Here is a 17,855-nt window from a genome sequence, read left to right as displayed (position 1 = left end):
CCTCTAACATAAATTATCCCTCAACAAACTATTACACTGTCTCCATTATAAACAAACAATTACATTGCCTCTTTCAATCAAAAAAAGAAAAATCCTAAACAAACCATCACACTACCTCCATCACAAAATATCCCTGAAAAACCATTACACTAACTCTTTCACGAAATGAGCCTAAACAAACCATTAAACTGTCTCAATCACGAAATATACCTCAATAAACAATGACACTTCCTTCATTACCATTTATCCCTATTACACTACTACTTCTATCACGAAATATCCCTTAACAAACAATTACATGACCTCCATCACTTAATATCCCTCAACAAACCATTACACAGCCTCCATCACGAAATATCCCTCAACAATTCATAACATAACCTCTCTCACGAAATATCCTTCATCAAACCATTACACTACATCCATCACGAAAAATCCCTCAAAAACCATTACAATCCCTCAATCATGAAATATACCTCAACAAAATATTTAACTGCCCTCGCAGAGTTCTGAGATTTGTTCTTATTTCATATATATAGCCAGTCTCCTCAAGAATCTGATCCTTAGTAATTCCCGAGTAAGCTTAGGTCGTTGTTTTATGAGACTTTTCGATATTAAGTGTCCACTCATACACTCACATACAAAGTCGCCTAATAATTAGACCGAAATACCGTATCCGTTCTGTTTAGTTGAGGCCCTTATCCGAATATTGACTGAAAAGGCCGAGAAGAATGGAAAATACGTTACGGGTAGTTTTCAAATAACTTATGATGCATTTAATGCGGCGATATTAAGAAGTTTGTCACGGGGTGTAAAAGAGTGTGCAGTCTGACCGTGATTCGAGCACAGGACCCTTTGAACACTTCCGCGGCTCTTTAATAGTGAACAGTTAATTTAGAAATTGTATTTAGAGTATCTATCAATTAGAGTTGAATTAACGTTTGTTCAGTCACAAAATGACATTTTCCCGTTAAAACAGTGTACTTTGCCGAAGTTTCAATCGAAACTTTTCGACCCTTTCCGTCAGTCTCCGGATAAGGACCTCAAGCACAATAGTTTGAATACACAGACGATCAGACACTTGAGATTTGGAGCTCTTATTTTTTAAACGCCTAAAATAATACATATACATTTGTCAATTCCATATATATAGTTTTATTTATATGCATGCATATGATAAGTATAAGTGCTGGGATAGACATATATACATTTTATTTGGATTTTAAGGAGTTTGGAGATCCACACCCACAGAACTGATACGGTATTTCGGTCTACACTAAACATGTTAACAAATAGTAGAAAATTCTGGGAGTTGTTATAGAACTTTATTTCAATTTACCATGTATCAGTACCCCTAAATTAAGAAAATTTACAAATATAAAAGTAAACAGGTCATTATTTATATACTTACAATTTAAATGTTCACCTTATGTCATTAATTTGTATTAGGTTATAATTGTACATCAATGGGCGTTGATTGGCAGTCATATTTTTCCATTATAATTTTATCAAAATATACATTATTTTCCTTTGGATTTCAAATAGTTTAAATACATAAGTTCGTTTTACACTATACAAAATTACATCCTCTGTTTTTGTTTACATGTAAAATCACTTTAAATCTGTATTAAGTCTGAGATTATTTTGAATAACCGTCGGGGAATTCCGATTTGTAAATATTTAGTAACCTCCATTTTGAAAGTAACTTGCCGTTTTGTATGGCTATGTAAAGTTTGTGAAGCGAAGCCCATCAAATAACTGCGAATGACTTGCTATTGTATTTCTGTCTTTTTATTAAATGTAGAAAAGGTCAGACTCGAAGATTGCGGTATAGACTTCTGTCCAACAGGTATGTAAAGTATTCTTATCATGCAGCAGTCACCCTAACATACTTTTCGACAAATTTCAAATGCCCTGGTTAAGGCCCGCGCTAAGAAATGAACGTATCCTCGGCCATTTTTGCGCCATAACAGAGGCTAAAATACTTGTTGCATATCCAACGCTCTCCCGGTTGAAGGCAAGTTAGAATAAACTGCATCATTGCATTGTATATTTTATCATACGTAAGAAGGCCGTTTTTTGTCTTTTCAATGTTCAGAAATGCAAAAAGTGAATTTATTAGGACAAAAAAAAGAACAAGTACAAAGCCTGTAAAATGGCTCTCATCAGATGTAATATTGAATTCTGTCTGATAACGATGCTATTAAATGAGTGTACGCGAACAAAATAATAGTGTGCGGGCCCTGTCAAGGAGCTTAAAACCTTATTCAATGAGTTCAATACATTTTATATTAGTGTGCAATGTGGCATCTGTGCTGAGCATGATACTAGTACGTCCGCTTGTTATTTTAAAATTTTTATTTATTTTCTATCATAAGCTTTTAACACGCGCGGTTCCAGATGGGGAAAGGGGGTATGAACTTCCCCATCTGGAACCAAGGTTTTGGCTAAGCTAAGTATGTGGATTTGGATACCAACTTAGGTTTTAAAAGAATATCACGCACAAGTTTGACTCCTGGCATCCTTTGGAAGTGCAGTAAATTATCTACCCCACTTTAAAATTTGTTGAATTTATTCGACATCCTCTGGTAAAAACTCATGGATCTTTATATGTTGTATGCATGTTGTTGCAATAACTAACAAGGCATAACTTATGATTAATAAGGAATCCAACAGGGATATTCACCACTTAATTTAAATACATGTACATTAAAAATGCATTTTTATATTAATGTTGTTCTTTATGGTGGCTGATTTGTCCCATGCTGCATTTTGCTCCGTGCGGTGCAAAACAAAAACACGAAAATACGACAAAGTGATCGCTTTTCATACTTTTGCTCAGCGGGGCATCAGGGAAAAACACGAAAAAGTGGAAAAGTATACCGCGGGATGGGAAAACGCAATCATATGACAGTTGTTTCGTTACTCGCCTATGATCATATATAGATCATTGATCGTAAGATCGCGTTTTGCCTGGCGCCCCGCGAAATGAAAGTATGGCGAAGTGTTTTCACTTTGTCGTGTTTCCGTATTTTTCGTATGTCAACATGTGGAGCAAAATTACAACATTTAAGAAAAAAGTCGCCATATTATGTTTTGCTCGAATTTGATACAACACAGTGTCGTCTGGATGTCCACGTGGGTTTTGGAGATCAGCAGATGGGAATATTTGTTACTCAGTAGGCGGGAGCAGAGCGACATGGCAAGAGGCAAACGTAAGTTCAAAACTAATTAAGAGCTGAAAAAGCGCTTGTTTTTTTTATCCTTTATTTATATTTTTAATCCTCCATTGCTGATTTTTTTTTGGTTTCGAACCATTTGCCTTCAACCGTAGTTGGTTCGAATTATGCCAAGGACTTAGAACTATTAAGTGTGAGGAAGCCATCACAAAGGTTACGGGAGGTTAGCGGTCTTAGGTGCCGCTTGTGACATATATGCACATAAATTCAGTGGTCATAATTGAGTATATGAGATTGAGTAATCCGTTGTGTTAATTGAAATGCCAAAAAAAGGATAAATGAATTGGTAAGTATACTTATATAACAACAACATTTATTAAGCATTAAACATTTATTAAGCATTAAACACCTGAAAGGTGCATATAGCCAATATTGTAATCGTCCTTTAAATTTCTTAAATTATTTGCAAAGTATATAAATTTATAAGTATATAAAAATTCGACTGATAAAAAAGAAACCGGAAACGGAAAACAGCAAAATTCAAGTCGTTTCATTTCCAATATAATTCCTTTTTTTTTCAGGACAACTGTGCAAGATTCGGGGCGAAACAGATTGAACTTTTAGACAGGTCTATGTATTTCTTCTTGCTAAATGTGTTTATAAGAGGTGAAAAAGGTAAGATCTACATAATTGTCTGATTTTATACGGCAAATTAACATAGTTGTAACCAGGGAAGGCGATAATGTACATACATCGTCATTTCCTATTAGGTTGGCTGACCGCCGAAATTACTGGCTAGTTATTCAGAAAAGCCGGTTAGGTTGGCTGACCGCCGAAATTACTGGCTAGTTATTCAGAAAAGCCGGTTAGGTTGGCTGACCGCCGAAATTACTGGCTAGTTATTCAGAAAAGCCGGTTAGGTTGGCTGACCGCAAAATTACTGGCTAGTTTTTTCAGAAAAAAGCCGGTTAGGTTGGCTGACCGCCGAAATTACTGGCTAGTTTTTCAGAAAGCCGCGTTAGGTTGGCTGACCGCCGAAATTACTGGCTAGTTATTCAGAAAAGCCTGTTAGGTTGGCTGACCGCCGAAATTACTGGCTAGTTATTCAGAAAAGCCGGTTAGGTTGGCTGACCGCCGAAATTACTGGCTAGTTATTCAGAAAAGCCGGTTAGGTTGGCTGACCGCCGAAATTACTGGCTAGTTTTTCAGAAAAGCCGGTTAGGTTGGCTGACCGCCGAAATTACTGGCTAGTTTTTCAGAAAAAGCCGGTTAGGTTGGCTGACCGCCGAAATTACTGGCTAGTTATTCAGAAAAGCCGGTTAGGTTGGCTGACCGCCGAAATTACTGGCTAGTTATTCAGGAAGCCGGTTAGGTTGGCTGACCGCCGAAATTACTGGCTAGTTATTCAGAAAAGCCGGTTAGGTTGGCTGACCGCCGAAATTACTGGCTAGTTATTCAGAAAAGCCTGTTAGGTTGGCTGACCGCCGAAATTACTGGCTAGTTATTCAGAAAAAAAGCCGGTTAGGTTGGCTACCGCCGAAATTACTGGCTAGTTACTCAGAAAAGCCGGTTAGGTTGGCTGACCGCCGAAATTACTGGCTAGTTATTCAGAAAAGCCGGTTAGGTTGGCTGACCGCCGAAATTACTGGCTAGTTATTCAGAAAAGCCGGTTAGGTTGGCTGACTGCCGACATATGAACAAAAATGTCCTGATATTGGTCTAATGTCAGATTAAAAAAACAAAGATACCTTTGTGAAAACGTGATGGTATGATGGTAAAAAGGAACCTAGTTCGGAAACCGAACCGAAACTTTCAGTCAAAGTTTTGCACAGATTCAGAGTTACTTATGCAAATTTATATCCTGTGTAACTGGATGTACGTTGTGAGACACTTGAAATGATTTAAATGTAAAGATTGGTGACCCAGATATAGAATGTTAATTATGCTCTTGGCAATGGTTCACTAAGTAAAAAAAGTATTTAGGATTTTTCCTCTTTTTTTCTTTTTTTTTTTATTATATTTTTTGTGTTGTTTTGTTTTAAAAGCTTTTAAATCATTTTCAGATATATTTTGGTTGGGATTAAACGACCGTGATAATGAGGGTCAATTTGTTTGGCACATGTCGGGGAAGAGCCCATCCTTTACTGACTGGTACCAAAAAGAGCCCGATAACTTATTTAACAGTGAACACTGCGTTAGTTTGTTCAATGCTAGAGACGAATATAAATGGAGAGATGACAATTGTGACAGGAGTTATAATTACATTTGCGAGATAGATGCTACCGGTAAGCTTAACCGCTAATCTGTTGAATTTCTAGTACTGGTTTGTCCAGTTCCCGGCTTTGTATCTGGCCAATATATATTTTGGTGATCACGTTAATCAGCAGTTTAGAGTCCTGTCAGGATGGACGTTCAGGTAGATCTGACTCTGTACTGGGGACAAAAGCTTATATAACATCGGTACCAGCAGGCCAAGGACTAAAATTCACAACCATCAAAGTTAATCAACACTACTATACTTGATTAGGTATAAGCAATCTTATAATTATCATTCATGCATCTGTAGACGACCGTACTATTTTATCTAGTCACAGTGGCGACATTTGTACTGTATGGCGGTCGTATACAGCTATTGGTGATGAATTTCACCACTTATTTGAATGTTCGTACTTTAATGGCATAAGACGTAAATCTCTTCTTCCCAGTATTTATATTCATCCCAATATTTTAAAACTTGACAGATTAATGAATAATTATAGATAAAAAGATTCTACTAAAATTATCTTTATTTTGTAAAAACATTATGTTAAAAATTATATAATTAATACTTCTAATTCTTCGTTGCCATTTGTTACAATGTTAAATACATGTTGTATTGAATTCAGTACTTGAAATGAACAATATGAACTCCTTTTCTTGTTTATTTTTTATTTAGCTAGTTATAATTGTATTCTTTTATTGTGATATTAGTGATTTTTTACTTATATTTTTCTGTTTGTTTGTTTGTTATAACCATTGCATATTATATGCCTTGGTTTAATATAACAAACTGAAACATTATTCAGATCTATAAGGAAGCCCGTCGCTGAAGTATGTAATAGTAGTTCTGCAGTGGTTATTGACGTCCATTTCCTTTGTTCACATCAATCTATATTTGTAAACTTTTTGGAAATAGCCGATGTAGAAACCGAAAGTGTAAAATGCAAACCTGTTAGAGGAATTTGTTTATATAATAGTACATCAGCGGTTATTTTTAAATTAAAATGGGTTGTCAGACATATTTGCAATCATGAATTACCGAAACAGACTTTATTTTCCTTTTGGTGTCAAATATAGACATTCGTTTTGCATTATCAAAGACTTACATCTAAAACCACATGTTCGACCTCTTTTAAGTCAGAGGTTATTACAAAAAATAGTCGAGGAGTTCCGATTGGGAATGGAGAGTACTGTGTTAGTAACAGAGTAGAGTTTCGTTGGTAATAGAGTAGAATTTTAGTGACAAAAGTAGGATATTCTATCATATGTAACATAGTATATTCAAAGTTTCAACATGACTGCAGCATGAATACCTATATATACATGCATACAATTTTTACCTATTAATATAATTTGATTGATGACAATGTATTAGACCTATCTGGGGCGTGTCGCTATGTTTCTGCTTCCTATGATGTAATCTAGGTCATATATCTCTTACAAGCATATTCGTGTAAATACAGAATATAATGCTGTAGCAGCTTTCTTAGGCCATATATTTTGCTTCTCGCACAGTAGAAAAGTGGATATCCCCCTCGACGTCCGGTTTTGCGAGATATCAACTTTCCAACGCTGCTCGTATCAAAATATATGGCCTCAGAAAACTGCTACAAGATACTATTCCGTATTTATTATATAACTTTTACTATATTTGTTAATGTATTACATATTTCTCATGATATTTGTTCTTTATATTATATTAATACGGTATTTATTCTTGTAATATTGTAGATGTTCAGATTACGGAGTCAATAACTACAGAACAACAGGAAGTGATCACAACAAGTTCTGTTACTATGTTCAAGATGGAGACGTCAACTATGGCAATATCGGGTATAGTTAAATGTTCTATAAATAGATTTTTCAGATATATAAAATTTACAAAAGGAGCCGACCTCATATCTTATTCTTTTATTGGCAAAGAAACTAATGATAACATTTACCTCTTATTAACACGCTTCTATGACTTGTTTTTTGTTGTTGTTTTTTTAACTCAAAAAATTGATAAAAGTTTGTTTTTTAAAACTGTTTTATTAATAAATATTACTTTATATTTTTTAGATAAATGTTGTGATTTAACTTTTTCGTCTAACAAAACAATTCAATTTTGTTTCAGAGGGTGACAGATGTGTTATCAAGTTGACGGCTGTCATTGCAGTGATGGTTTTGCATTTCAGTTTCCTAATTATGTTTTAACTGAATGACATTTTTGAAATCACTTTATCATGACATCTCAAGTATCATTTACCTGCCTCATATTTATGGCGCCTGATATTTCATTTATCTGCGTCATGAATATGACTTCTGAAATATCATAAGTATTAATAACTAAAAAACTAAAATAAGCGGATCTATAAGAATAAGGCATTGCGCTAACAAAGTACATGATGTTTCTTAAACGTGCATGAAATGTTTTCTTTATTTTGTTGTATATGAATAAATACGATTTAGAATTTTGACGTTGTAATAATTTAAAAATTGACAGCTGCATGTAAACGATAAAATGCATTTCATATTTTCTATTGATCTAGATTTATACTGGTTAAAACATTGGACCTCCCACAATAAATTCAATTTATTAATAAGTGAAACTTGAATCAGTCCAAACACGAAAAGGTTATGTTTTATTCGAAGACAATTTACTATTAATGACTAATGCTGAGTGGCATAAAAACTTGTTTTGATTAACCTGCAATTCAAAAATCTGCTTTTCGAGGAATGTATATACGTGAATAATGCTTCATTGATTATGTCGAAAAAAATCTGTACATATGTGTTTTTGTGTGTTTTTGTGGGCTTTACCTACCATATATTTCTAAGTAGTTTCAAAACTTTAAACTTTAATTCTTAAGACTGGATGGTTCAGGAGATCCTACGAGATCAAAAACGAGGATAAAACATTACTCGGATATAACAAGTAAAATGTGATGATTTTGATTGCACTAGTGAAACGGACCCCGACAAATAGGAGGATAGTGGGAGAAGGAGGCGGGGTTAACCTTTCATCTGGCCATATACATGTAATGCTGGGAATGTGTGATGGTTTTGTTTTGACGTCAAAAAAGCATAGTATATACCCAGTTTGAAGTTTGGGGGCATTTTAACTACCACAGTTTTATATATATAATAAAAGTTTTAGATAAAAACTTTACATCAAATAAAGCTTTAGTCTTTGTTAAAACTATATATGTATATGAAATAGTCTTTTAAACAAATGTTACCTGTTTTATTCGATAAAGTTAAGATGCAGTTTAGATTTAAAGTTGTTTATGAATCTGAGTGTAAGGTTTTTCCCATTTTTATTTTTTTATATGTTTTTGTTATTACTATTTTGTTTCTTTTGTGATCTTTATTCAAGTGGAGCAGTTGTCTTCTACTGTTTTTTATTATTTTAGAGATAATATCATTCATTAAGTTTTGTTTATATCACCATCCGATTATAATTGCTTTATCATTAAAATATGACTACTTCATCATCATCATCATCATTATCATCATCATCATCATCATCATCATCATCATCATCATCATCTCCGCCATCACCACTTACAACCCCCTTCAAACACAACAATACAGACAATTTATCAGACATTATTAGTATTAGGTATTTGTCATGTTATATCAGAATAGATGTTGTGAAAAATATGCTTTTCTTCAAAACCATGCATGGCATGGCACTCATTTCTCTTGACATTTCTTTTTTCGAATAAAAGTGGGAAAAAACCAATCTAGTTTTGTTTTGAATTAGAAATAGTCCCCCCCCCCCCATTTTGCACCTACTCAAGCCTTTTCAGTTTATTATCAGATTGTCGGTCCTTGTAAAAGAGCCGAAATATTGCGATTGTAACAGCACCCAGTGTTTTTCTCTATACGATTAATTAAGGAGTTTTAATGCGGGATATTTTACCGTATAGAGGGTCAAAGAAATGCCATTGAGCAACGATTTATTTAGTTTAAAACACAGATCAAAATAATATGATTTTACATAATAACGAAAACAAAATGTGAAAATCAACCAGTTCTTCCATCATTAAAGAAATATTCTAGAAAGACGAATTCCTCGAGAGCAATAAAAGATTCAATATCTGGAGAAAAGTGATCCATCGGAAGTATTAAACACAACAAAGTTACATTAAAGTAGCAGACTCGGTTTGATTGAGTCTGTACATGAGGGAAACTGAAAAAGTGCAACATCCCTCACGCCCCCAAGCACCGGCTTGCGGGGTACTCAATTTTTAACACTTAAAAGTGCGGACTACAGATAAAAATTGCAGATCCGATTTTAATGAAATGGGTCAATTTATTAGAAATAAATTTATGAGAAATAATGATATTTACAACATCTTCCATGCCCTAAAGCACCGGGTTTAAGTGATATATTAAATTCATAACACAAAAAGCGTTTGAATCAGTGAACCGAAGAAACAGATAAATATAGCAACATTGAGATTTTGTTGTTGTCATTGCTGTTTTTGTGTGAAAGATTCAACTGTTTAATTTTTCATGTCCCTTAGTAGTGGATTTAAGTGATATATTCCATCCTTATAACAAAAAGCATTGAAAACAGTGACGCGAAGAAACAGATAAATACAACAACACTGGGTGAGGCCGTTTCGTATTTTTTGAAGATACAATGACAATTCTCTGATCAGTTGTACAAGGTATTCCGAAATAAAGTTTAAAATGCCGATGCCAGTACACTTTTGGTTGTTGGCCTCTTTAGGTCTCTATGAACGGTAGAAGAACATTCGACGGATGCACAGCAGAGAAGCCTTACTGGTTGATTAAGACTTCAGGGTCCCTCGATGCATTTTTAGGTACTAGAGGGCACCAGATAAGAACCATCAGTCATTTGTAAACTTTCTGCACAGATTATTTTAATCCGATAGTTTCGGTTAGCAAAGTCAGTAATCGCCTTAGAATGAAAGCTAATTCAAGTATTAGCTTTTCCAAATATGCTAGAAATCACCGTTCAGCCGGACAATAAAAATATTTATTTTCGTAAAATAGACTTCTTTCTGAAAAATAGAACTAAAGTTTCTTCTATTAAGAGAAATATTCCGAATATCGCTTACACACTGGTTTCGAGCTTCGTTCATGAAGATAGTATTTCAATTCTATGTGCAGCGGATTTCGTGCCCCGTAGGTGCTCTTATGTATTTTATTTTATATTCTGGTTGGCGGAGGGTAGGTGGTATACGGGAATAAATGGGCAAATCTTGTTAATTGTATGCCGCCATCCGAAGCGGCGACAATGTTAAAAAAGATCAAAATCATTTCTTATTTTTCATCAAAAATGAATATTTATTGTGATTTGATCATGTGCATAGAAAATATTATTTATAGAAAGAAATACTGCATTTCTTTTAATCAACCAGTAGGTATTTTAGAAATCAACAAGAATTTCAAAAATGATATTTAGTAACGAATTAATAAACATTTCATTTGCAAAAATCAAGGCCATAGACTCCTATTTTATATTTTAGTTTTTGGTAAAAATTAAATTGTGATACAGTGCAACCTCTGCAAAGCGTTCTTCTGCAAAGCAATAATCTTCTTAAATAACCTTCTAAAGCAATAACTCTGTTTGGTGTCCTTTCCGGTGGTCCTGTGTTGGGGCTGTGGTCACTGAATGCCGCCATTCCTTGCTGATCTTATTTTTCATATTTTCTTACAAAACAGTTACTTTCCGAAAGAAAGACTTCACAATAAATCTCTAGAATTTTAAAAATAACCAACATACTTTCTCATACAGAGAATTGCTCTGCAGAAGGTGTATTCCTTATCAGTCACAAATTATTTATCATTTTAGTGATTACCTTTCCGTGATCTGTCTTGTGCCCTGTCCAGTTTTGGTTTAGGGTCCGCCTGGGCTCCTTGCTGCTGGTTCTTGTTGCTGGGTCGTGTGGGGGTTGTGTTCATTAGGCGCCGCCTTTCATTGTTGATATTTTAGTAAGTAAATTGTTAAATAATTACACTGAAAAAATATGTGAAATGATAATATGTTATGATAAGAAACCAGCAAAGCTATCTAAATATGAAAAAATGTTATATTTAATGTTTCAGGAAAATGGATAGAAATAAATAATTCACTTAGAAGAAAAGAAGTCTTTTTTCTTGATTCTTTAATCTTCCTACCTACGTAATTTCTAAATTGAAATGGTGCTGAAAGCTTTTTAGTCCAATGTCTTATATATTTTTCTTTAGTCTTTAACAAATTCAAGATGAAAAGACAAAAAATAAAGAAAGATCACCATGCCTCATTTAGTAAGTAAACCTTTGGTCCCTAATTTTCACGAAGTTTCACTGGCTGTCACGGGTGAAGGGTGAAATACGTAAGATCTTAGTAACAAGACAAATTTAACTGATCGTATGTTTTATAATAAAAATGAATAACATGATCAGCAAGGAATGGCAGCATTCAATGAACGCATCCCAACAAAGAAGTACCGGCAAGGAGCCGAGCAGGACATTAAAGACCTTTTGAGAAGTGCGTGCAAGAAATGTAACTTTTTTTAGTGCCAATGTCTTTTGAATAGGGGGAATTAGTTTATCATTAATTAGCTCATGTGGAAGTGTCATATACATGGTAGAAAAATCGTATGTACGACGGCTGAAGATTGATAGTTCTTGATTTTAACTTTATCCAAAATTTCACTAGAAGTTTTAATCGACCAAAAGATATGTTTTCGTGTTTAAATGTTAAATTCTGCTTAAGCCGGTGCTGGGGGGGCGTGGACGGTAACTTGCACTTTCTTGTACCGTCCATGAACAGGCTCAATGAAACCGAGTCTGCAACATTTTCAACTTCCACCTGTTTGACTTTCTTTAGGGATTTTGTTTTTCTTTTATTTGACTGTATTGTCGTAGACTTTATCATAATATCGAAAAACATGTGTCTTAATGACAGTCAAACAAGACGTCAATAAAATAGAAAGTTTACTTGTAGTGCAAGATGTAGAGTTAGCAATGAATCTGGCCGTGTAAGGTTTTTTATGCAATTTAGGTATCCAATTAATCATTTGAAGTTTTGAGTTCTTTTTCATCATTCGGACTAGAAATATAAGTGTTATGTTTTCTAATAAAAGTATCTTTTTTCAGAAGAAGTAGTTTTAGAATACACATTAGTACTTTTAAGTTCATTCTGCAAAGCGTTTTGATGTGATGTTTAAGTTATACAATAATAATAAAATTAACCGCCTTGTCTGCTGGTACCAAAACAAATAGTGATTAACCATGTTTGAAAGTCCGAATATAGAATCAAAGACCTTAAAGTATTGACGTTAGGCTATTGTCATTTGTTAAATGAGTATAAATACTTTTTAGTTTACATACTAAAAAGCATTTCCTCATGCTTTGGGAAAGTTTAAGTGACGTCATTCAAAAAATGTTCACGATTTTACATAAATTTGTACTAGCCCAACCTCAGATAAAGAGGATTGTTTCTTATTGATTTTATCTATTCAAGCCGTAGTACAGATTAAAAAAAAAAATAAAGAATATATTTTTTTTTTTGAATACGTGAAAAATACAGATTTTTTTAAAACTATGAACATAATCTTGTAAGACATTTATTTTGATTACTGAAATGACTACGAAAACAGTGAAAAGGAGAAAAAATGAAATTTTAGCTCTCAAGCTCTCATCACCTACATATGTTTAAAGTATACATGTATTGTGAATATGTATGTAACTGGTTATAGTCTTTGATGTTTAGATCTAGAAAATGAAAACATTTCTTGGAAAGAAATATCTCAGTAAGGAGTGTGATCACTGAGTTCAAAGAGACAGCGGCAACATTGAATAATAGATGTAGACTAAAGGTTCAAAATATATTACTTCTATGTTTTTGCTGTAAAATTATTAATCTTTTCCTTTTATGTAGATCATTTCTCCTGTTCAGCGGTGTGGAAATTTACATAAGCTTTATGGTTAGATTGACACTTTCAACTGAAACATTTGGCTTTGGATGGATCTAGTTTTTTTTTAAGTAAAAGAGAATCTTAATGATGATTTATACAGCATTGTTTGTTTTAGCAGGTAAATATTTTTCTGTATTTAGTGTTATAAAAATGATTAACGATAAGTGCCAATATTGGAAAATTTATTACAAAATAAATGTAGAAATATACTCAATATAAAAAATTAAAGTACATAACAGACAAAAAATGGCCAAAACATTTGTCATTTAACGTAGGTATACACATCGAGCTTTCTTGATAATCGGACTTGATAACAAAAAAAAGAAACTTAAATAATAAATGTTTTACGGTTTCTGTTTAACTTTGTAAATTCTTGTTTGCATTAGCTAATGACTCTATAGAATGAACCATTTGAACAATGGGAAAAAATCGTTATAAAACCGCAAAAAAATGAAAGTGATGTGTATAAAGATTATTTTCAAAAGTTAATAGACAAGACAACAGTTATGTAAGTCATGCCTTAACCGTTACCTTACGCAACGGCAATTAAAGTAATATTAAACGGAGTAGAAACAAATGACAATTACACTCAGTGCCCGAAATCAATTGTTCTGAAGCAATTTAGCCTCACCCGAGTATCGAACCGACGACACATGAAAGAATCTGAAGCTCTTCCTTTTGAGCTAAGCGGGCAAGAAATGACACAGATATCGATACAATTCGCAAAGGCATGCAAAAGTTAAATGATGTAATGTACGTTTCAGAATGAACTTGAAAGCGACAGTTATTATAACATTAAAATGCTACATGATCATGATGATGCCTCTATTCGTTTAAGTAAAGTTTATAATATCAATATTTTCTCCAAGCTGAAGAATCGAAAACAATTTTGTCCATGTGCCTTTAAAGTGAATAAAGCTATACATCTGCTGTCTGCAGTTCACAAATTTGAAAAAAAAAACTTCCAAAATACCTGTATGAAATAAATGTCTATATGTGTCTTTAAAGCAAATGACACACGCGCGAAATTACGCGCGTAAAAAAAGAAATAGAGCATACTATTTTGTCCCAGACCATTTTATACACACAACCCATGTGAGTTTAATAACAAAGACATTCGCGATGAAAACAACATGATTTCACCTTTTTAAAGAATTTATAAAAATATGTCTTTTAATACTGCTTTATTCCCTTTAAAATGTATAATAGAATGTACTTCATGAATCGTGAAAAAATCAAATTACAACACGTCTGGTTTGAAGTTTTAGAGTTCCTTCCAAATCCAATAAACCGGCCTGTCACAGTTTCTTTGACCCTCGCAGACCTTCATGATTTTGTTTGTCAATGGAATTTATGGCAAATTAAGTCTGTAGTAGGGACTTTCGGGAGTTTAGTGCATCTGTCCGCGACTGATTTTTTTACTCCTTTGAAGAGTTAATTTCAGAACACTTGATTACAAGCGTATTAAATTGCCTCTTAACGAGGCAATAATTCTTACCCAGAGAGCAAATTCTACTCTACTAAAGTATTGTATTCTCCCTTTCCCTGTTTTATTTGCAATCCATTTTAAAACATTAAACTTTGGATCTTCTTGAGATAACATTTATTTTAGCATTATTTAGGATCTGATTTTTATCCCAATGTTAACTGAGTTGTAATTTTATACAATAGCTTAACAATATTTTAGAAATTATAGATTGATTTTATTCAATTGTAATTTATATATGTTGTACAATTACATATACTAAATTAATGCATTGCTTTAGTGAAATAAATAATCTCTCTGGGTGGCGGCGGGGTTTCCCCTTTTGGCCGTTTTTACCACCCAGTTTGGTCATTTAGATATAAATATGTACATACCATGTTTGTTATTATGTAACATTTGTCATTTATGGCATTTAATAAATGCCCTATTTCACTCAACCTATGTGTTGTGTTGTTACCTTAGACCAAACGAGTTCGCCTAGCTAGTTAAATTGCCCTTGACCTGGACAATACATAAATACCTTGCATTTGTGAATGAACGAAAAATTTGAAAATTCCTAAGACCGTCGACTGGAGGAGACTGTTGGTAAGTAGTTTTTTTTTAAATTGGTTGTCCCGTGATTCATTATTAAAATACTGAACTGATAAATGAGAAATAGATAACAATCGGCCTAAGCCAAAAAAATCTTGTCACTTGCATATATTCCAATTCAACTTTACATCCTTTAAATTTGAGTGAATAAATCAGCAAATTGATAACTACGCTTAAAAGAATATTAACGAAGATTTTTTTAAAAGTAACAAAAAGATCTGGTCAAACGGCGCTCGAAATTATTGAGCCTTATTTGTGTGTATAATTTTCGAGTTATTTCACGAAAAATGGTTAGGGTCCGCAATTTAAAGATTTTGTTAACTGTTAAAAGTGACATTCTTTTAACATTTTGATGCCTAATACTTTGGTCATCATGCACTGCATCATTGAATTGCTCATTTGCTCACCAGCCTTTCAAATATTACTTTGATCAAAGTTACAACAGATCTATTCAAAACGTTTCAGTTTTTGCTGGACTTTCACCTGTCACTCACCAACAGGAGACAACCACTGCGACTGTAACAGTTCAAAATCAAGGTTTGTGTATTTAGAATTCTAATAACGATCATGCCCTTAATCCTAAACCTACTAAATTTGTGTAATTGATTGGTCATTCTTTGCATTTGGAATTGGTCTTCCTGTGTCAAAATGAAGAAAAATATCGTGATGAACCAACAGAAAATACCTTGTTAGACTGTTAGTACGTGTAGACAGGCCTGACTCAATACTTGTGGCAATGACTTAATGAAATCGGTTCCTAGTTAATATTTTCAAGCTAAGTCAAACTATAGGTTGACATTTGACACGTTACATAAAGTTTGCCATGCAGTCTCCGCAACCGTATCTCATCTATTAAAAATTTGGAAAAAGAAGTAATATATGTTTTTATATAACTGAATCACAGCAAATGCATAACGGATTTTATGCAGAGTAAGATAAGAATAAAACTAAGGGTCATCTCCCTGTCCGCTTGCAGCGGCATAAACAAGATTTGTTCTGTTTAAAATTTATTGAATAATATGATTATTTCGAATCTTTTTGTTTGATCCAGGTGTGTCGACTTGTATCGAAAATGAGGTAAGATATGTTTTGAAAATGTTAAAAAAAAAAAATATCAATATTTTGACACGAATTAATTATTTAAATGGTTGATATTAGAAGTCTTTTAAGATAGTATTGTTGAAAGAAACTAGAATTCAAACAAACTGTGTTAAATTGATTATACTGGAGAGAATATCAATTGAGCAGAAAGCTTGATTTAGACATAAACGAAACTTGTAAATTCCTTCGAAGATTGCAATGAATCTGAGATAAAGATATAAAATCATCTAGTTCATAAAAATGCATCCAAATGCAAAAGAAAAAAAAACATTTTTTTTTGAATTTTAAATATAATGTAAGTAATGCTGAATCAATATCCGTAATTTCATTATTGCATTTTAGGAGAAATGCTTGGATGACTTGGGAGTACTGATCTGTGTTCCAGAAAATTACTGCAACATATTGGCAGTAATAGGTAAAATCTTCACACCTCTACCGCTCATATATAAATTGGATCTAAAGTTCAAAATGTCTTAAGAAAAAACATTAAAATCATCAAAAATAGCATAAGTTAAAAAATTCACTTTTATCGCAATTGATTGTGGAAATTAATTAATTAATAAGATCATTAATTTAATGCAGTTCGAAGTAATCAATGATGAATACATGGTCTAACAAAGTTTGAATGATTCTAAAACAAACAGTTAAACAAAGAATAATACTGCCTAGGAATAGATGTTTAAAAATAAGTCACTATCGTTGTCGTAAAGGTTTGCTGTCTATTTTACTCATATCTTATTAAATTGGGTACATATATTCATTCTCATAAGAAAAAAAATATACACTCTTCCGAAATTTTTGCTAAAATAGCAATTCTACTTTAAGTTTATTTCTAAAAGACAATTGCACGCGCTTTAGTGATTTTGTTAACATCAGCATTTTTATTCATAGTAAATTTCAAGGTGGACGCAAACTATGCCTCGTTCAATTGGTTCGTCAAATTAGGGTTTGACGTTATTTTCACGGGTTTCTTGCACGGAACTCTTGGCGTTGATATTGCATCTATAAAGGATTTGAAATACTTTGACGGTAAATTTTTCATTTTTTGTTTGTATATTACAATTTAAGTTTACTTAATTTACGTCATCACATATCTTTTGATAATAATCTGTTTCCATGTGCCCGGTGTAGAATCAACCCAAACACGAAGGTTTCTTCTAAGTTTTATTTAAAGCTGCACACCTCCAAATGACCAAAAACCGCCTCCATGGTCGAGGGGTAAGAGTGGATGACTTCTTATCCAAATACCTCTACGGCGTGGGTTCGATCCCCGGGAGATGCTTTGGTTATTCATCACGGATGAAGGTAGTCTAGTAC

General features: G+C 33.3%; 1 protein-coding gene across 1 annotated transcript; it reads left to right on the top strand.

Moving 5' to 3' along the window:
* Positions 1-3,120: 3,120 nt before the first annotated feature.
* Positions 3,121-7,799, top strand: LOC132752739 (macrophage mannose receptor 1-like; the record flags this gene model as incomplete). The annotated part of the gene is given in 5 exon segments (XM_060743105.1): positions 3,121-3,215; positions 3,761-3,854; positions 5,243-5,464; positions 7,170-7,271; positions 7,555-7,799. Coding segments are annotated over 4 exon segments (447 nt in total). The 3' UTR covers positions 7,635-7,799.
* Positions 7,800-17,855: the final 10,056 nt, after the last annotated feature.

Source organism: Ruditapes philippinarum, unplaced genomic scaffold (assembly GCF_026571515.1).
Source record: "Ruditapes philippinarum isolate M1 unplaced genomic scaffold, ASM2657151v2 ctg2550_1_1_1_1, whole genome shotgun sequence".
NCBI classification, from domain to species: domain Eukaryota; kingdom Metazoa; phylum Mollusca; class Bivalvia; order Venerida; family Veneridae; genus Ruditapes; species Ruditapes philippinarum.
Note: the sequence above shows the minus strand (reverse complement) of the source record. Positions and strands in the feature narration are given on the sequence as shown.